At 42.1% G+C, this 21808-nt stretch overlaps 1 protein-coding gene across 3 annotated transcripts in view; it reads right to left on the bottom strand.

Moving 5' to 3' along the window:
• CP (ceruloplasmin) overlaps positions 1 to 21808 on the bottom strand; it is a 57758-nt gene that overhangs the window by 11242 nt on the left and 24708 nt on the right. For 2 of the 3 annotated variants that reach the window (XM_065942751.1, XM_065942750.1), the window contains exons 8-18: positions 21034 to 21171; positions 19559 to 19773; positions 16697 to 16847; positions 14138 to 14350; positions 12710 to 12917; positions 11010 to 11149; positions 9694 to 9822; positions 6550 to 6656; positions 4822 to 5038; positions 4051 to 4190; positions 2825 to 2987 (exon numbers count right to left, since the gene is read on the bottom strand). In XM_065942751.1, coding sequence (XP_065798823.1) covers positions 2825 to 2987; positions 4051 to 4190; positions 4822 to 5038; positions 6550 to 6656; positions 9694 to 9822; positions 11010 to 11149; positions 12710 to 12917; positions 14138 to 14350; positions 16697 to 16847; positions 19559 to 19773; positions 21034 to 21171 — 1821 coding nt within the window. Of the gene's footprint in view, positions 1 to 2824; positions 2988 to 4050; positions 4191 to 4821; positions 5039 to 6549; positions 6657 to 9693; positions 9823 to 11009; positions 11150 to 12709; positions 12918 to 14137; positions 14351 to 16696; positions 16848 to 19558; positions 19774 to 21033; positions 21172 to 21808 lie in introns of those variants that run through there. The other variant, XR_010664196.1, reaches the window with a different exon arrangement.

Below are 21808 nucleotides of genomic sequence, written 5' to 3'. Positions count from 1 at the left end.
ATCAGTCGCCTCCCTTGTCTCCTCCTGGACTTATCCTATAAGAAGAACCTTTTCCTTGTCTCTGTTGTGTAGACTCAGCCTGTAGCAGCTTTCTCTGCATATCGGGCATTTGCATGCTTGAATTTCCAGAATGCCTACCTGGGTATTCCTTCACTCTGGATTATATCCCTGAGCTGGGCCATCCTTTCATGTGGTTTCCAAGTGTGCTAATTTTCTTTAAACTCTGCTAATTTTCTTTAAACCTTCTAAAAAAAGGTTTTCTTTCTCATCTCTGACTCTTTGCCCCGTTCAGCAGTTACTGGTGTTACATCCAGTGGTTGACTGTCTGAGTACCACACTTTGTAATAAAGGATTTTAATGGAAATAGTTTTCTCATGTAATGAAGTCTTTGTGTAGGGAAAGGAACAGAAACCTTCATTTGTACCAGTGAGTAATCTTGCAGTGATTTTTAGTATTTGAAATATATTTACTTCTCTATTGTCTTTCATATATGTGTTCCCTTTTATGCCAGTTTGAAGGGGAAGTGCAAGGAGTTGTTTTCTCTACGTCAGCTCCTCTCATTGGATTTGCCATTGCCAATTCCAACAGCTCTGAACTCAGAAGACTCAGGAAACACCAAAGCCTGCAACCGTAAAGCAGGAATTTTCCTTTTTTCTAACCTCAACTTTTAAAACTGAAATGTATTTAATTTACAATGTTGTGTTAATTTTAGGTGAGCAGCAAAATGATTCAGATATATATACCTATACATATATTTTTTTCAGATTCTTTTCCATTGTAGGTTTTTATATTAAGTACAGTATAGGACCTCTGCTATATAATAGGTCTTTGTTTACATATTTTGTATATAGTATTGTGTATATGTTAATCCCAAACTCCTAATTTATCTTCTGCCCCTTCACTTCCCCTTTGGTGTCCATAAATTTGTGTTCTATGTCTGTGGGTCTGTTTCTGTTTTTTAAGTTCATTTGTATCATTTTTTTGATATTCCATACATAAGTGATATCATGATATTTGTCTTTCTCTGACTTAATAATCTCTTGGTCCATCCATGTTGCTTTGAATGAGATCATTTCTTTTTTATGGCTGAGTAATATTCCCGTGTGTGTGTGTTTATATTTGTATATACCCCACATCTTCTTTATCCATTCCTCTGCCAATGCACGTTTAGTTTGCTTCCATGTCTTGGCTTTCGTAAACAGTGCTACACTGGGATGCGTGTAACTCTCTGGATCTTGGTTTTCTATGGATATAAGCTCAGGAGTGGAATTACAGGGTCATATGGTAGCTCTATTTTTAGTTTTTCAAGGAACCTCCATTCTGTTCTCAATAGCACCTGCACCAATTTACATTCCCAATGTAGGATAGTTACTTTTTATCCACACTCTTTCCAGCATTTATTATTTGTGGATTTTTTGATGATGGCCATTCTGACTGGTATGAGGTGATGTCTCATTATATTTTGTTTTGCATTTCTCTAATAATTAGTGATATTGAGCACCTTTTCATGTGCCTGTTGGCTGTCTGTATATCTTTTTTGGAGAAATGTCTATTTAGATCTTCTGCCCATTTTTTGGATTGGGTTGTTTGGTTTATTGATATTAAGCTGTATGAACTGTTTGTATATTTTGTACATTAATCCCTTGTTGGTAGCAGGAATTTACTCTTTACGTAACACATTTCTTTGGTATTTAGTGTTTATCCACCAAAGGGCTATTTGTTTTTCTGTGATTTTATTGTGTGCATGTGCTTACATAGGAGGGAGTGTTCTTGCTGGGATGGGCAGAGCAGGGAATTTATATTTTATTTTTTTCCTGGGTCATTGCTATGGTCTAATAAATATTTGTGTATCCCCCCACCACCACCCATTCATATGTTGAAAGCCTAATGCCAAGGTGATAGTATTAGGTTAAGTCTTTGGGAAGTGATTAGGTCATGAGGCTAGAGCCCTGGTGAATGGGATTAGGGCCCTTATGAAAGACGCCCTTAGAGAGCCAGCTTGTCCCTTCTGCCATTTGAAGATATAGTGAATCTTTAACCCAGAAAAGGACCGTCACACAACTGTGTTGACACCTTATCTCAGGTTAACAGACTCCAGAACGGTGAAAATAAATTTTTGTAACATGAACTTGGGCAAACTTGGGCAAACTCCGGGAGAAGCTGAGGGACAGGGAGGTCTGGCGTGCTGCAGTCCATGGACTTGCAGAGCCGGACACCCTGGCGACTGAACAACAGTGTATCAGCTTCCCAGTCTGGCATTTTCTTACAACAAAATGGACTGAGTTTTGTTAACCGGTTTTTGTTACAACAAAACTTAGCCTGAATGGACCAAGACAGTCACTGTCAAACAGTAATCAGTAATGCCTCCCCTGCCCACAAGCACAGAAAGACTGTTCTGCCTGATGGACTATTTGAAATTATATTTGTTGTATGCGGCTGGTGGGGACTTTTTCCCCTGAACCAGGGACTACCTAGAAAAAAAGTGAACATTTTCTATTTAAAAATACATTAAATTTTAAATGTGCCTGTTGTTAAATCACAGCTACTCTCTTACACATTTCAGTGTTAGCACCATGGATCACACCGCATCAAATTGGCGTCAGTTTGTATGAGTGTTGTTACTGTAGCAGCACCAGCTTTCAGAAGATAAGCAGTGTCCCACACCATTTAACAGTAAAAAAAAGAATCCTGCTTGGAGGTAGAGAAAGAAATCAGGGCAGCAGATTCACAAATGCTTCATGTGGGAGCAGGTATATAGACAAAATGGTGCATCTTAATTATACTCATGATACATGCCTTCTAGAATCTCTAAGTGGATACTCACCTTCCTCTGGTAGAACGGTGTAAGTGGTCTCCATTCCGGCGTGAATGTGGTCGGTCACGTGGCAATGCAGTAGCCAGATTCCAGGTGTCTTTGGAGTCATTTCTAAGGTTTGGTATGTCCCAGGGAAGAGGTCAAATACATCAGAAGTATAAACGCCCCTGTGCTTAATTAGAAAAATGACCAATATTGTATATAATGTTTACTGTATGAGAGAGTTCATTCAAATAATCTTTCATTGACCATCTCAAGGATATTTGAAAGATGGCTAAATCCATTAAAAAAAGAAAGAGACCCTGCATATTTCTGTGTCTAATACAAAGTATATGTGATGTTTGCTAAACCCTTGGCATGATGGGCCAATAAATGGATGTGAAGGAAAGATGTGATAAGAGTGAATTCAGCAGTCAGGAGCACCTGACTGTTCTGTCTTTTTATCAGAGCACTGGAGTTACACAAGGGAATTTAGCCATGACCTCCTTTCAGTCTTGATATCCCTCTTGCTAAACCTATCCTAGATGAGCTGACTGTCTGTGCAGCGCTGACTGGTGGGTCGTGAGGGGAGTAGGAAAGGAGGCCGGTGGAGATGCCAAGACTGGGGGCAGTTCAGGTCGAGCCTTGACAGGGTACTTGGGATTTCTACAGGGATGGAGTTGAAAGCCTGCTAAGGAATAAAGCAAAAAGCAGTAATAAAATGGCTCTGTAATGTGCTTTGTGGTAGCTTCTGAATTTTCTACATGAACTCAAAGGTAAGACAAAAGCCTTTCCAAAAGGATCGTATATTCCTGCTGAAACCAGCACTGGGTGAGAAGTCAGAGTAGGATGGAGACCTGGGAGCCAATTGATCGTTTGACACCAAACTGCTGGTCTTGTTCATTTCAGGCTATTTACAATCCAGAACTCAGGACAGGCAAAGGTTATAATAAGGTCTTGTTGTTTCTAATCCCTCGTTACGTAAACATTCCTACCTGCTCTGCTAATGATTCTATTCAAATACCTTGCCCGTAAATATGTGAGCAGAACTCCAAGAAAAGCCGGTAAAAACCAAATCCAAGGGAGAGCCCGAGGTGTAACAGAGGCTGGGCACGCCAGATGAAATAGCCGTGTGCCTCACTCTTTCGTGGTCTCTTGAAACCTCACGCTTTTCTAAAGTCTGCGGGAATACTTCCTTCGCTTGCGCTAAGGCATCTTCAGACGCAGCAGGAGCAGCGGCTGTGCTTGGCCCGTACCTGGTACTGGAAGCTGTGGCCGTGGAAATGTACCGAGTGCAGATCCACTTCATTGCCCATTCCCATCAGGTACCAGTTGACTTCATCTCCCACATGCATTGTGAGGCCTTGCAGGTTCCCAAACAGTCTTCCATTAATAGCTGAGGAAGACATACACGTTTTTATTGCCTGCCAGGATATTTTAAACCGACAGCTGTTGCACAGAAAAGAGGGTTTTGAGGTTAGCGAGCTGTGAGGTAGCGTCAGTGGTGTCTGACGCTTTGCAGCCCTGCGGCTCCTCTGTCCCTGGGGTTCTCCAGGCAGGAGCGCTGGCGTGGGTTGCCATGCCCTCCTCCAGGGGATCTTCCCGACCCAGGGGTCAACCCGTGTCTCCTACGTCTTCTACATTGGCGGGCGGGTTCTTTACCGCTAGTGCCGCTTGGGAAGCCCCGTGAGGTTAATATATGGGATCTTTTTGAGGTGATAGAACTTATTTCACTACAGATCAGGGAAATGGGCACTTTAAGATCAATAACACCACACTGCTTTTCTAGTCACTTACCACCAAAAGTCTTCTTAATTTTGAGTTTAAGAAGGAATGAGACTTTGGAATTGGGGAGAGAAGCTGATTGATGATTTTGAATACAGCCCCCTTTTTGCTTTGAATAGAATTCTACCTCACATGCAAGCGTGGCAGAAGTGGTTTATTGTAAAATAAATGAATAGTTTCCCAAGTAATTTTATTTGAAAGAAGAAAAGTGAAAAAGTAGGTTTTAGAATAATGTACCATACCATGCATTTTATTGCTTTCCATGAATTCCTCATTGGCTTTGTCTACTTTCTCAGGGTGATCAGAGTATGTTTTGATGTTGTCATCTAGGTACCAAGATTCATTCTCATCAAAAACAAGAAACAGAAGGGAAAATTCCAGTTTCTTTATGGGATTGAATACTTTCAAGTAGTGCTTCCGGCAAACAATCAGCGGGCCAATTAAACCACTGAAGAGATCCTGAAACCAAGCAAAACATTAGTCGTCTTTGTGATACAGGTTGGGATTTCAGAGAGCTGGGACCTCATCCCTCACGACCTCAGGATCTTAAGTATCACTTAAAGTACGTACTGCTTAAAGTAGGACGTCTACTACTGAAGTCAGACACTGATATAACTGGCAGACTTTGCCCAGTGTGGTTCAGTCAAGTCAGTAACTCTCCACTTGGAGTAAATTGGGACAAGGGTGAGTCATAGGTAGTTTGTGTGGGTGATGGCGCAAGTACCAGAAATGTGTTGCAAAGGCCAAATACTGGCTCAGGTAATGAGCAGCAGTTGGACACAACCCCAAATGAACAGGGCTGGTTTGCTTATTCCGTAACCTAGGCACTATGCCAGTCATTAAAAACCAGACAGGAAACAAATCCCCTGCCATCAGGAACTCAATCTACTAGGGAAAATAGATGAACAGAAATGACCCACTTTCTGCAATGGAGGTACATAAAATGATCATGAACATGGGGAAGATTGTAGTGGACTTAAATCTGTAAGAAGTTTGGTTTGATTGGGCTTCAGTAATGGCTGATTTTCTCTTAAATGGCCTTTGAGCTGTACCTTGTTTGGCATTTTAGATTTTGTCTTGTGGGTCCTAAGTAGCCATCAAAAAATTGAATGTGGAGTGGCAGTCTATTTACTTTTTAAACCAGTGATCCTAGTGGTAGAGTGAAGGGAGGCCTGGATCGGGAAGAGACTGGAGGCCAGGAGCCCACTGCGGTAGTTGAGGAAAATTAACAGCACCTGATCTGTGCAGGTAGACGGAATGGACAGAGCTCTGTGTTGTGAGCGAACTTCCCAGGTGAGCCAAGGGTAAGAACCAGACATTCTATATCCAGGGTTCTAGCTTGAACAAATGACTAGGCTTGTTTGTTGTGCTGTTTATCATGACTGGGAATACAGGAAGAAAGAGCTGGAGGAAGACCTCGGGTTCTGTTGAAGAGCTGCCAAGCTTCTGAACACACTGGGACAGAGGTTCAGTAGGCAGGTACATAGACAGGTCTGGAACTCAGCAGAGAGCTTTGGACTGGAGCTTTAATTCTACAAAAGAGTCTTGGTACATGTTCTGATTTTAGCTGTTGAGGGCCTTTTGGCTTTGAAATATTTAATCAAACAGCAGCTTTAGCTGTGCTGTGATTGACTGTTGACATCAGCGCTTTTACTACCGTGTAATAATAGACCTCTGAAATCATATACCTCAGTTCTTTGAGTTTAATGTATTTTCATATCAAAAGGGAAATAAGATACTATATTAATATTTAATCCTGTGGTATCCTTAATCAGCAGTTATAAGGTTGATACATTTATAACCGTAACCTTAAACCATAAAAAAGAAAAGCTGAAATGAATTGCAGAGCAGCTTACTTTCCTGTGATTTTTAACGAAGAGTTGGACCACAGGAAAACCCTAACCTCATCTTCCTTCAATTGTGTGTCTATTTTGGGTGTCTGCACAAAACAGAAATGATTTAAAGTTTACCTTAACCCGATCCACAGTTGAATAGTAAGCCCATGGAATACAAGGAGAATCATTTATTCCAGCTCCAGATCTTTCTGGGATTTTCCATATGTAAGTGCGAGTTTCACCTAAATTAATCAAGTGTTAATGTATCGGGTTACATTTGATATGTGCTTGATATATGTATTTCAAATTGTTATCAAAGCCTTGAAAACCAGTGACCCAGAAACTGGAAATGTCACAAAGTAATTCATTTTTAAAAAGTGGCAGTATTCAAAGTTGTTTACAAGAATTTAGTTTTACTAGAAGGAAACATAATAACCTTCATTATTTCGAAGATGATGAAAGTCAGGAGCACACAAGATATTTGCTCTAAGATATAAAGCTAATAGATAGCAAAAAGTACAGCTTAGATCACAGGCATCCCAATGCCAAGACCTGGGACTCTGTTACTATTTGTGGCTTCTCAGAAAATAGGCAGAAGTTTCAGTGTCTCCAGTGATGAGAAGAATATTAAAAAGGAAATTGTTACACCTCTGACCTAAAGGATAATGAAACTAACAATTAAAAATAAATCTCTATAAATAAATTCTGCTGAATTTGAAAAATAGAGAATTTAGTGTTAAAACCACCTGTAAGGCACACTTTCCTGTCTTCTTTGTCAGTTGTGAATTGACCAGTCATGACACAGAAGCCACATCACAAAGCTAGGAGATGAGAGTTTCAATATCAAAGTTTGCAAAAACTTTGCAGCAGAACTTTCCTTCATTTGTAGTCTGTTTTTAAAACTTATTTATTTCTTAGTGAAGGATAATTGCTTCACAGAATTTTGCTGCTCTCTGGCAAGCCTCAACATGAATCAGCCACAGGTACACATCTGTCCCCTTCCCTTTGAACCTCGCTCCCGTCTCCCTCCCCTTCCCACCCCGCTAGGTTGGTACAGAGCCCCTTTTTGAGGGTCCTGGGCCATACAGCAGATTCCCGTTGGCTCTCGATTTTACACACGGGGATGTGAGTTTCCATGTTCCTCTGTTTTTCTAACACACGTTTCTCTTTTCAGTGCTCAGATAAAAGCGCTAACTCTTCCCCACCGCCTTCTCTGTGTGTGTTTCTGGACTGCCCTCTGTAATTCCTACAGCTTCGCCCCCACCTGCCTTTTCTCTTTTATCACCCTTCTCCTGGGTGATTTCACGGTTTCTGGCAAGGAGTCGTCAGACCTCTTGACCTCAGGGGTCCCTGACCTGTCTGCTGTCCCAGCTGTGGTCACACGCGGGACGTGACCACACCCTGGGCCTTCACACTTTGAAGGCAGCCAGCTGCTCCACCCTCCTGTCTCACCAGCATCTTCACCTTCTTCCATCTGCCCTGGGCTCCCCTCCAGCCTGACCTCTGCAGCCGGTCACCGCAGGGCTTCCTGCGCGGCTGCTCACAAGACCCTGACTTGCAGCCGTGGTCACTGAGTGTCCACTCTGTTTGTGCAGATCTCACCACTGTATATCCCTGCTGTCAGAGGTTAATTACCTGGAATCTGCCAAGCCTTCACTAGGGAATCAAGCAGGACATGAGGGGTAATGGCAGAGGATAGGGCAGACTCTTTTCATTTTTACTCAAGTCTTCATCTTACCTGCTCCTGTGTCCTCACCCTTTTGTAAGCAGAACATTTCACTGAGAATATAAAGCATAGATTCATCATCTGAACATATTGTCTTTTCATTAAACTCCTATTCTCATAAGCCAAAAAGTAGCATTTTCTTTTCTTCCTTCCCTGCCCCAGCCTGCTCTGCCATAAATGGTCAGTGCTCAAAGCTTGGGCTTTCCTGGACTCCACCTCTCCTGACATTCCGTAATGACCACTCTTTCAGCAGGTCCTTTTAGCACCACCTTTAAACTATTGGGTTGGCCAGGCATTCTGTAAGATATTACAGAAAAACCTGAATGAAATTTTTGGCCAACCCGATAGACCCAGAATACAACTAACCACTTCAACTGCTTCTACCTGGGCCCAAATCTTACTAATTTTTTACCCAGATTATTGGGATGGTCCCCTAACCAACCCTCGATTTCTACCCTTGTCTGCTACAGTCACTTATTCACATACCAACCAGACCAGTCCTTTAAAACTATTCATCAGATCATCCCTCTTCAGCCCAAACCCTCACATGGGATTTCAGAATGAAATGCAACGTCGTAACCACGGCCTCTGCGGTCCCCTCCCTCTCCTGCACCTGGCTCCCTGCCCTGCCTGGATCCCGTCTCCTCACTTTCTGCCCCTGTTGGCTCTGGCCTCCTTGCTCTTCCTCAGACACACCAAGCCTACTTCCATCTCAGGACCTAGAATGCTCGCTGTCTCCAGCTCCCTGTGACTCATCACTTCTCATCATTTACGTGTCTTCACCAGGGGCACCTCTTCAAAGGAGACCTCCTGACCAACCCCCTTGCCTCCCACCTAAAATAGCACCCTTATTATCTACTGTCTCTCATCCATCTTAATCTTCTTCATAGCACTTTCTATATGATGTTATATCTGTATTTATTTGCTGTTTATCTTGGAAGAATATGAGGATCACGTGGGCAGAGCTTTTTATTTCTATTTCCCTGTAATGACAAGACCAACTCTATAGAGTAATTTTTCTCACTTGATAAATTTGAGAACTGCTAAGTTACTAAGAAGTGGTCCTTTCCTTGAAGCCAATGTTCCAATGAATAGAAGAAAGTTATAGTTTTTATTAAAGAAAATGCACATTTATATATTTAATCAATTGCAGTTTTTAGCTCTGAATTAAAGAGACATTTAGTAAGCCAGATATTGGACTCGGATTTAAGTTACAAACGGCAGCCTCTGCCCTTAGGAGCCTGTCATTGGATAGAGGCATGGAAACAGTCAGCCCCGCGGTGGGTGCTGTCCAGGGTGTGTTCTAGCTGAGCCTGCGGAGATCATCTCTGCTGACGCAACCTTGAGTGTGTGTTCAGTACCATCAGATTCTTTTCCTTACGATTCTGTGGATTTTTTAGCTTCTGGCATGTGCATACATTCACACAGATGCAACTGCCCTTGTGCCCTCTTTGTCACCTCCTTCACTCCCTCAAGAGGCACTCGTGAACAGCAGTGGTTTGTGGAAAGCTGTAGAGTCTACTAAAACATATCCCTCCCCCTCCCGTGAATACCTGGTGCGGTGGGAGTCACTGTGGAATTCTCTGTCTTCACCCCATGGGCGTGGATTGAGTAGGGCCTTGTGGCCATGTTTTTAAAGATAATTTTAACGGTGTCTCCAACATCCGCATGAAGTTGTGGGCCTGGGAAAAGTGAAAAGGAAGACTGGCTTATATACCCATCAGATTGGAAGCTCTAACTCAGGTAACTTTTTTTAAGTCATTAAGGATGTTGCTTCTGTTTTTCCCCTCTGGCTTCATGCAGTAGTACTCTTGGATTGATACCTGGTCCCCGGGGATTCAGGATAAGAACACTAGTTATGGCTGTCTCTAAAAATGGAGACTATGGGTGTATCTCTAATCTGGAGTCCCAGGGGAGGTTTTAGCTGAAATTTCCTGCAGGAAAGTGGCCTAATCATAGCCATCAGCTGTGACCCTACCCTGGCCGAGAGTCATTTCTCATCTTCAGAACGTCTAGGCCTTCCTGTGAACTAAGGACAGTACTGCACTTGAAAGGATGGGTGGGGTACCCATCCCATTCCTGCCTCCTAGCCAATTTTAGCTTCTCTCCTGACAAAAAGTTTCCGTGACCCAACGGCAATGCCACTCTTCCTTGGGTGTCTTACTGCCGGGACTGAGGATAAGAAAGCCCAGGGAATTCTGTTAGTGTAAAGACATAGTGGGCCTGGGAGTAGCTTCCACTGCAGTTGACAATTTTCAGAATATTTCCAAGACCAGTGTTGGAGGAGTTCTTAGACATTCGGCCTTAGAGTGATTCCTGAAAAACTGAAGGCAACTTTCCCCTGGCTGTGTGCATCATAACACTTTCTTCCTTTTCCTTATTTCCTTGTTTATATGTATATTTCTTCTTGAGGTTAATCATTTACTTCTTGATTTTAAAAGTAAATAGCTATGGATTTTTTTTTTTTTTTTTTTTTTTGGTGGACTAGAAAAATGGAGAATTTGGTTAAGAATCTCAGTAGAAAGTGATCTCTACCAATTTCATCAAAACTACAGGCATCACTTTGATAAACACCAAATATATATAATTTTATTAGTAAATGGGATATAATGCCATTGTTTCTGGCAGAAATAAGTAATACTTTCTTATGCCATAGTTTTAGTAAATATAGGCTTCTCATTGTATTAAGTAGCTTCTGTTTTTTATTTTTACAAATGAATAAAAAATTCATTCATATTCATAGAAGATTCATTTTATGAATAACATTAATGTATGAGCTAAGAACGTGAAGCCCATAGACGTGGACTGGCCCCCCACACAGGGCACCTATCCCCAGCCCACCCCTGGTGCCTAGGAGCCGGGACGGTACCTAGAATGCCCAGGTGTTCCTCCTCAGCTTTCCTCTGCACGGGAACTCGAAATGTGCTGTCAGTGAACTGCCGATACACAGCTTTCTTGTACTTGGAGCCGATGTAAAATTCTTCCTTATCTAAAAACGCATTTGAAAGACTAAACCCACACACACAATAAAGGTTAGTATTTGTCTTAAGAAAAGTGAAAGAAATTTTGAATAAAAATAGTTTTCATTGTGCTAGTTTTTCACATCACTGTCCCATTTGAACAAGAAAGACTAGGACTAACAATAAAGAAGTGTCTCCAGTAAAAAAAACAATAGTAAAATTAAAAGCAAAAAAGCCCCACAATAAAGAGGTGTGGGAGAAAGTCTAGCTCCTCTTTACACCTGGCTGGGAGTGGAGCCCAGGAGTCCTGGCCCTGCCTGTCTCCCGCTGCTCATCGCCTGTTGGAGCCTCCATTTCTTCACCCCTAAAGTGAGGCACTCAGTGAGACTGTCTCCAAGGTGTCCCTGTGGCTCTGAAATGTTCCGCGTCCAGATTTCATCAGTGAGGTGTTCTCCGGTTACTGCAGTATTTTTAGACTATAGGAGCTGAGTGGCCCTCTTATCCAGCCTTCCCTGTATCTAGAGCTTTCACTGACTCCTAACAACTCTGTACATTTTGACAGTTATACCTTAATCACTAAAATAGCCACCTACTCCCTTACATCCCAAATCATGCTCCTGGGACTTCCCTGGCGGGCCAGAGGCTAAGACGCCATGTTTCCAATGTAGGGAGCCCAGGTTCAATCCCTGCCCAGGGAGCTAGATCCCACACGCCACACCTGAAAGAGCCTGCATGCTGCAGCCGAGACCCAGAGCAGCCAGAGGAGAACAAACAGCACACGTCCCCCAGGAAATCATATTTCTCACGGCAGTCAAACCGACCAGCTCGCCATCACCTGGCTACAAGGTACCGGTCATATTGTACCCCTCAGCTCTGAACGCATTCCACCCCAGTTTCTCAAATCATATCCCCCAAGGGCTAGTGGCTGATGAGAGATGGTATAGCGGAGAGTGCTTGGCAAAGTATAGGACAGCTACACGTAGGAGTGCCAGGCGATGTGGCTCTAAACCTATTGTTTCTGAAATTCCAATAACCACGCTTTATTTACACTTAAACTCACTGAACTCACTTTTACATTTCCATAGTGTACATGTTATTGCTAGTTTTGAACCGTATTTTCCTGTAAGTTCTTGTAGGGCAGAAACCATACCTGCTCTAGTGCCCTGAAGAATTTAAAATATGATTCCATACATAATAATTTCAAAAAGGTAAAGTAACTGATTACTAGACTCATGTGAAATCTTTGGAAGAAACATAAGATAAGCAACAAATGGTTAGTAAAGAAAATTATTTCAGCTCTGAATGTAGGCATTAATTTTGGTTTAAGTGTGAAAACAATGACAGGGGTGTGCAAGTGTGAGAGGACAGTCTAACAGAAAAGAACGTAGGATGAGTGACTACGAAGAATGAAAGGAGATCAATGTAAGTTTTTCTGAGAGATAGTTGAGGGAAGCAGAGATGAATGAGGAAGGGTCCCTAGAAAGGATTTGGTTTTTGTTTTGTTGTTATTGTTTAATGCAATTGTTCCTTGCTTCTTAAATGGCATAATTCTTACATCTCTGAAAGGAAAAGCTAAGACATAATTGGGAGTCAGAGTCTAGAGAATTACTTTTGTTCCTGTAAGTGATGCAGCTCCTTTTCCCATTTCCTGCTTGGGGAGTAATCCCATTCCACCTCCACCGCTGCGATGTAGTAGGTCCTTCTCCCCAGGTGGAGGTATGAATCCTCAGCCCTCCGCCTGCACCGGCGCACATTGTATTTATGTTTCATGCCGCCTGTGTAGTGGTCAGTTGTCAGGCATTCCACATCAAAAGTCCCTGGAATGGTGAATAAAAAGGCAGGTCACCTCCTGTGAGTGTTTCTGACCACTTTCCCGCATCTGTCATCTGCTCCTTCCGCTGCCCTATTTTTCTTCATAGTACATATAACCACTTGATATATATGTGTGTGTGTGTGTCTGTCTCCTGCATCAGCAGACGCCTTTATCTCTTTTGTTAAGCGTTGCATTTACATTTGTCTAATATAGGAAAAGGTGGACGTGTCTTGCATTTTCGTGGCATTTGATGAACCAAATAAAGCCTGAGGCAAGTTAGCCTATTTTCACGTTTGGGTAAAGTTCTCTTTTGTTTTAGTTCTTTATTTTATTCGCTCAGAGCCAATCCTGTCCGTATCTCCGAATCTGCATGTCTGTAGTTCTAGTATAGGCTATTCAATTGTAGACGACTAATAAGCCAAGACTACATCTAGGATGGCGTCCCAGGCGGTGCAGTGGTGGCCTCTCCTCTCCAATGCAGAAGAGGCAGGATTGATCCCTGGGCTGGGAAGATTCTCTGCAGAAGGAAATGGCAACCCACTCCTATATTCTTGCCTGGGAAATCCCATGAACAGAGGAGCCTTACAGGCTACAGTCCATGGGGTTGCAAAGAGCTGGACACAACTGAGCACCCACACATACATGCAGGATACAGAGGCAGGACACGAAGTTTAGAGGCAGAGCCTTTATGGGAGACGTTTCTTTTCTAGTCTGATCTGCCAGCTATCTTTAAAGGTACATAATTGAAAAGGAGACCATCTTGAGGGTTTGACTGGGTGGAAATGGGCTTCCCAGGTGTTGCTAGTGGTAAAGAACCCGCCTGCCAATGCAGGTTAGACATAAGCTACGCCGGTTTGACCCCTGGGTGGGGAAGATCCCCTGGAGAAGGGAATGGCTATCCACTCCAGCACTCTTGCCTGGAGAATCCCATGGGCAGAGGAGCCTGCCGGGCTCCAGCCCATGGGGTCACAAAGAGTAGGATACGACCGAGTGACTTCGCACCAATGGGAGAAACCTCAGTCCACTTTTGTCACTCCCTTCTCTCCCCACCACAAAAACAGAAAACGCACCTGCCTGGCAAGTACTTGGCTGACAGTAACTGAGGACAGAAAGGGTAGTTGGGAGGCTTGGGGAAGGGACGAGCCAACATCCGGCGCAGCATTGTGAACCAAAACCACGCAGGGAGACCCAGCAGAAGTCCGCCTTGACATTAAAGGAACTCACCTGCAGAGTCCGGCTGCATGGAGAGACTCAGGCTTGTCTGCGGGAAGAGGTTCGCTGTGTCTCTCCTTTCTCCTCTGGACAGGTAGGTGTTCCCTGAGAAGTATATCCCGTGTATGTCGACCTCATTCCCAGCGCTGAATAAGTACCACATGACCGAGTCTCCTTGGCACATACTGAGCCCAGGCTGATTCCCGTACATGAATCCATTCACGGCTATCAAAGTTGAAAATGATGTTTTGAAACTGGTGTAATCGTATGTCCTACTTCGTGACAACCTCCCAGACTTTCCAGACTTTCCCAACTGGGTTTATTTAATTTTTAAAAGACCCGTTTGGGCTTGCCCACCCCTTGACGCGTCAACAATGTCTCTAGAGCTCCTTGCTGAACTCAACACTGCCAGGCAAGCCCTGGGTGGAAGCCATAGGACTGAATGCACGGTTCTTCTTCTTTTTTTTGGTGTTTATTTGGCAGTGTTGGGTCTCAGTTACAGACTGTTCACTGTGTCACGCGGGATCTTTCGACGCAGCGCACAGACTCTCGAGTTGACGTGCATGGGCTCAGCAGTCGTAGTTCGAGGGTTTAGCTGCTCTGCAGCATGTAGGATCTTAGTTTTACAGTCAGGCATAGAACACATGTCCTCTGCGTTGCGAGGAGGATTCTTAACCACTGGACTACCTGGGAAGTCTCATGAATGCTGGGTTCTTAAAGTTCTGGGCCCCGGGAATCTCACTGTTCTCAGTGAGACATTTCTCAGTTCTCCCAAGGGCCATATTTGTGAGCACCCAAATGGGTGAATAATAACAGTCCTTCCTAGGTGCTGTAGACTGTGAATGTGTTTGTTGTCCTAGGTGGAAAACTCTCTTATTCATCTTGAATAACAGGGAAGAGTATGTGCAGGAAGTTTCCTTTCATTGCTGTTCTTAAGAGATAATATTCTTGACTCCTCCAAAATGCAAAATAAAGATCGTTATGGGTAGTGTGACTATTATGAATCCAGTTTGGAAAACAATGTCAGTTTGTATTGGGCCTCCCAAGTGGCACGTTGGTAAAGAATCCACCTACCACTGCAGATGCAGGAGACACAAATTCGATTCCTGGGTGGGGAAGATCCCCTGGAGGAGGAAATGGCAACCCATGCCAGTATTCTTGCCTGGGAAATCCCGTGGACAGAGGAGCCTGGCTGGCTACAGTCCATGGGGTCACAAACAGTTGGACATGACTTACCATAAAAAGGAGTTCAATGAGGAGGAGTTCAGTTTGTAATACATTTACTATTTTTTTTCTTCTAGTTACAATGATTTTCACAAGTTGTGCATTAGTGATGTGGACATTTTGAACAATTAGCTCACTATCTCTAAACTTTTAACTTCATTTTAGAATTACACTAGGAGCTAACAAGTAAATCTGATGCTGTTTCAATGAAATGAAAATCTCTGTAGATTGTGCTGAGCACTTAAAAAACAGTTTTAATAGTTTTTTGCTGTTTTTTTTTTTTGTTTAACTCTCAGGGGATTCTTATGGGTAGTCAAAGATGAGAATCATTGAAGTTTATTCAGAGTAGAACCCATAAAGGAAGCCTGTCTTTATTAAACCACAGGTAAGAAAAGTGTCTAATCCAGTAACTTTCAAATTTAAGCATACATCAGAAGAACACAGAGGATTTGTTAAATACAAATTTCAAGCCCTACACCTAAAGTTTCTGATTCAGTAAGTTGGGGTTGGAGTCCAAGAATCTACATTTCTAACAAGTCCTGGGTGATGCTGAAGCAGCTGACCTAGGGACTACATTTTAAGGACTATGCAACTTATTGGAAGAAAAGTTATGACCAACCTAGACAGCATATTAAAAAGCAGAAACATTACTTTGCCAACAAAGGTCCATCTAGTCAAAGCTGTTTTTTCCAGTAGTCAGGTATGGATGTGAGAGTTGAACTGTAAAGAAAGTTGAGCACCAAAGAATTGATGCTTTTAAACTGTGTTGTTGGAGGAGACTCCTGAGAGTCCCTTGGACTGCAAAGAGATCCAAGCAGTTCATCCTAAAGGAAATTAGACCTGAATATTCATTGGAAGGACTGGTGCTGAAGCTGAAACTCCAATATTTTGGCCACCTGATGTGAAGAACTGACTCATTTGAAAAGACCCTGATGCTGGGTAAGATTGAAGGCAGGAGGAGAAGGGGACGACAGAGGATGAGATGGCTGGATGGCATCGCCAACTCAATGGACATGAGTTTGAGTAGGCTCTGAGTGTTGGCGATGGACAGGGAAGCCTGACATGCTGCAGTCCATGGGGTCACAAAGAGCCAGACACGACTGAGCGACTGAACTAAACTGATCTAATTGGCATATATTATATGTTTTATTATTCTGAATTAAGTGAAACTAAGATTCAATTGACTGATATGTCAAATAATTAACAATAGTACCCTTCGAGCATGATGGTATTTAATCATTTATTAAAACAATCAGTGGGCAAAGATATTAGTATTTTAGCTTAATTAAAAGTATTACATGTGCAGTGCTGAAATAGCGTGATATTGGCGGATGATGCAGTACTTACAGTGCATCTTATTAGATTCCTGAAAGTCTTCATTTTCCTTATCCACCTGATCAGGTGCTGTTGTAAACATTTTAATATTTTCATCCAGGAGTAAACTCTCATTCTCATCAAACACTGTAGGAAACAGATAGAACTCCTTGTCTACATCTTTCTGAAAATCAAAATAAGAACAACGGGGTGAAGACAGAATGACTAAAGCAGAAACACTTCCATATGCACAATACTATTTATACATAGACCTGACAAAAGAAGGACAAGAACTGAAGTTTCCATTCCACTTGTAAATGGAACTCACAGAATACTCCTGTTGACCCGCAGAGTGTTTTTATTTGTATTGGAGCATAGTTGCTTTTCAATGTTGTGTTAGCTTCTGCTGGACAGCAAAGTGAGCAAGTCATACAGATACCTATATCACCCCCCTTTTTGTGAGTTCCTTCCCATTCAAATCACCACAGAGCACTGAATAGACTTCCCTGTGCGATATCGTAAGTTCTCATTGGTTATCTGTTTTATACATAGTAAAGTATGTACGTCAATCCCAGTCTCCCAGTTCATCCCATCTCCCTCCCCTGCTTTGATGTCCATACATCTGTGTCTTTATTTATCCTTTTCAAATAAGTTCATCTGGACCATTTTTCTAGGTTGCACGTATATGCTTAATATATGATATTTGTTTTTCTCTCTCTGACTTGCATCACTCTGTATGACAGTCTCTATTTAGGTCCATCCACGTTTCTGACTGGTACCTGCATAGTGGATTTTTAGCTCAACACAATAATCTAAGCCTCTTTCTGCACCTAAGAGTTCTGACACTCCTCATTCCACTTGAACTCACCTCTCAAAATTGTTAAAATGGGGAGGAGGTGATATGTACTTGTGCTATAAATTAGGGAAGGTGTTATCCATAGTCATGAAAGTTTGAAGAATTCCTAAAAGACAGAGCAGGTGGAAGCAGATACATCTTAAGAGAAGAAATAGCCTGCAAGTGATTTGGAGCAAGAATTCACACATTCTAGACATTCTCACCTCCCCTCCCTGTCCCTGGTGAAAAATAAGGAAGCGGAAATGCTATCTGTAATAATTCAGTAGTTGACCAGAAGGCAATTGGACTAGGGAATCAAAGCATAAGAGTCCCTGAGAACAAGTACTCCCTTAAAGAAGAGAAAACTTGAGGGATTATGACATATCTTTTCCCTGAGATCATTTTTGCAGATGAAAAACATGATTATCAAACTTTAAAAATCTAAGATGGTTAGACCCTGTAAAAAGCTGAATTATTAATAGTGATGCAGATGGTCTTAAGATAGCTCCCGTAAATCAGAAGAAAAGATTTAAAGATGAAAAATAGGTACATAGCAATTATTTGAGAGAAGTTATTACCTAACAGTAATAAATAATAGTGGAAGTGTTCACAACTATAAAAGAGAAAGATTGCTCAGATTCAAAACTTTGACTGAAAGCAGGACAAAATTAGTAATACAGACCTATACCTAAATATCCTGCTAAAAATTTGGATTTCAAAGATAGACAAATTTCTAGAATAATCCATTTTAAGAGTTATGAACATCAGACTTCTCTAGAACAATAAATGTCAGAGTAAGATGGAGTAGCAAGTACTGTTTTGAGGGGGAAAGATTATGATAGAAAAACTCTACATCAAGCAAAGCCCAACAATGTGACATTGTCAGACGTGCCAGGATTCCAGAAGGGAGCTGCTGTAATCTCTTACATGCTGACCTACAGAGAAAACTGCTCTGTAGTTTCTCCAGAGAAGAAAGCTTCTCTAAAAACAGAGAAAAGTTTACAACTCATATTTCCTAATTATAATGCAATAAAATGGAAAATTACTCATAAAAGGACAAAAAGTTAAAAAAATAAAAGATCATATTTGGTTCAAGTAACTCTTAGATGAAAGAAGAAACAAAAATTAATTTCTAAGAATTTAATAAGTAATGTCTATGAGAATACTATAAGTCATAACGTATGGAATATAATTACACATAAACTGAGAGTCTGAAATGTTTTATTTTAAGCAAAACCAAATAAAAATGTATGTTTTTTGATGCTTTAAGGTGTGGTAATTGTATTGAATGCATTTTCAAAGGACTCTTTCTCTTTTAAAGATTTATATTGCAGTATTTATTTTAGAGATAAAATCAATGGTTAGATTAAGTATTTCTATTTCTAGATCAGAGGGTCATTTTCCCATTTCTAAAAAATATTTACGGATGTGTGAGCAGTGTTATTTCTTACATGTTATACAAATGCTTGAAGGTTAATTAGCAGTATAACTAAACAGTAATATACCAGTCTCCTTCAGACAAATATAAAAAATATTTAAAGCAATATTTTCCTCAGTGAATGTTAACTGGGGAATATTATCATTAATAGGTGATTTTTTTAGAAGTGTGTGTTGAATTGTATCATAGAAGACTTTGATTCCAAGGAAAAGCCTGTTTCCAACTCACTTTGAAGCAATCCTGTTAGTCAGACAGTCTCCACACAATACAGATATAAGCTTAAGAAAGTCCAGAGTTTTGTGGACGCCTTGGGCTTGCCTGGAGGCTCCGTGGCAAAGCGTCTGCTGCCAACGCGGGGACGCGGGTTCGATCCCTGGGTCGGGAAGAGCCCCTGGAGGGCGTGGCGGCCCACTCCAGCGCTCTTGCCTGGAGAATCCCAGGGACGGGGGAGCCTGGTGGGCTGCAGGCCACGGGGTCGCAGAGAGCCAGACACGACTAAAGCTACCGAGCATGCATGCGCGCACGTGAAGCCCTCACTGCCTCAAACCGCAGGACTTTCCTTATGATAATGATGATTCGAAGGGATTTGAAAGTCATTTTCATTTTCCCTCATTAGACTTACCAGTCTCCCATTTGCAAGTAAGCTTCCATTCCGGCATATTTTCATTGGCCCAATAAGCCCAGTGAATATGTCTCTGGTGGGATCCACAGCAGAATAATACATCTTAGCTAGACAGACAGGATCTTTGTAAGTGGGCCCCACTTCCCTGGGGACAGTCCACTCGTAGGTGAATGTTCCTCTGGGCGCCACACGGGCGCCTGAAGGAGGGGGCTCACCTGTAAGGAAGGTCACATGGGGGTCATCTGAGCCGCGGGGTAGACTGGGTTAGTCTGGGATAGCCCCCTTGTGTGCCCCTTTCATGCATTAGACTGGACTCCTGCTTGTTCCCTGGTCAGGTCACAAACAGGTGTGGTCCCCCAGGGAGTCCTCTCCACACCTCTGCCCGAGGTTGCTACGGTCTGGATGTTTATGTTTCTCCAAAATTCATGTATGGGACTCCTAATGCCCAGGATGACAGTATCTGAGGTGAGAGGTGATTAGGTTCTGAGAGTAGAACCTTTCTGAGTGAGGTTATTGCGCTTACAAGAGAGATCCCACAAAACTCCCGAGCCCCTTCCTGCATGTGAGGATACAAGAAATCTAAGACCCAGAGAGGGTCTTCATTGGCTAGCCTTGACCTACAAAAGTACCTAAATACTTTCATGTAGTGGAATATTTTGTATCATTAAAATTATACTTATAAAATATTTATAATGCTAAGAAACCAAACTCTGGGTACAAAATTATAGCGCTAAGTATATTTATTTACTAGGGCTTCCCTGCTGGCTCAGACTATAGACAGTCCACCTGCAATGCAGGAGACATGGGTTTAATTCCTAGGTCGGGAAGACCCCCTGGAGAAGGGAGTGGCTTCCCATTCCATTATTCTTGCCTTGAAAACCCCATGGACAGAGGAGCTTGGGTGGGGGAGGGCTACAGTCCACGGGGTCACAAAGAGTCAGACATGACTGAGTGACTAACACTTTCACTTTTTCATATTTAAATACTATTTTCATATTTAAATCATATTTAAATAAATTATATCAAAATATTGTGTGCACAGATGGAAGAGTGAAGGACTTATACAAAAATGTACTAGTGGTTGGCTATAGAACTATGGATATTATTTTTGGCTGCAACTTTTTATATTTTTAAAACATTCTAAAACGTACGTCTAACCTTATAACCGCAAGAATATTTTTTCAGCTTTAGTAGTCACCCAAATAGAACTCTGGAAATGTGTAATTGATACAATCCAAGTAAGTTACTTTCAGTATTGTCAATAATCACCCAATTGAGATAGGACAGAATTCCACAAACCACCAGCAAATGGTAGGAGAAGAGATTGACTTGCTTCCTGGCAGGATGCCGGAGGATGGTACATGAGAAGATTCCTCAGAAGTTCCTGCCTTTGGTTTTTTCAGGGTCGTTTTCCTGGGGTGACTGGCACAGTGGGTTGTAAACATTACTGCTTGATTACCGAAGGTTGTACTCACTTCCACTGGGCGAATAGTATGTACCCTCGTTGCTCTTGTCAACTCTCACTCCAATGGGCTCAATACTGAGGGGGTGTGCCGCTCTGTTATGGAAGGTGACTCTGACGGTGTCTCCCACCTCTGCGGAAATGACGGGACCTAGGGATAAAGAGAGAGCTATTATCCTCCCTGGTATCTAACCTACAGAATACAGAAGACAGTTGACTTCTCTGTCTTGTCCTCCACAAAGAACCTCTGGAAGCAACATGCTTATTGCGGCAAGTGGAAAGCTTGGTTTTTTTTTTAAAGTCCATTATCAATTTGACATGGGGAGTCTAGGAAGAGATGAGAAGGGTCTTTTGAGTTAACTTCAAGTAATGAAATTTGTTACCACGTTTAACCAAGTCAGTTCACAAGCTTCACACATCTATAAAACTACTCAGTACCTGCTCTCTCCTCATCCTAGTTTCCTGTGGACCAGACGTGTGCTATTTGGTCCCAAGAGCCAGGAGAATGCCATAAATATTGGCCACCCAAAGCGGCCACTTTTCACCCAAAGTGAAGAACAACACTGTTCTGTATTTTCCATCACCAAAATTAATGTCATTACTAAATAAAGAATAAAAACAAATATATAGTACACAAGTATTTTATGTAATAAATAAAATGACATTTATCGAGAGTTTCCTATGTGTTCTTCTGAGTGTTTATGTGAATTAATGCATTTAATCCCTATGACTTTATGAGGTAGGGACTGTTGTTGTTACTGCCTTTCTCATTTTATAGAAAGGGAACA

The sequence above is a fragment of the Muntiacus reevesi genome, chromosome 8, assembly GCF_963930625.1.
Source record: "Muntiacus reevesi chromosome 8, mMunRee1.1, whole genome shotgun sequence".
NCBI lineage: Eukaryota > Metazoa > Chordata > Mammalia > Artiodactyla > Cervidae > Muntiacus > Muntiacus reevesi.
The sequence above is the reverse complement of the archived record's forward strand: the minus strand, read 5'-3'. Positions and strand labels throughout refer to the sequence as shown.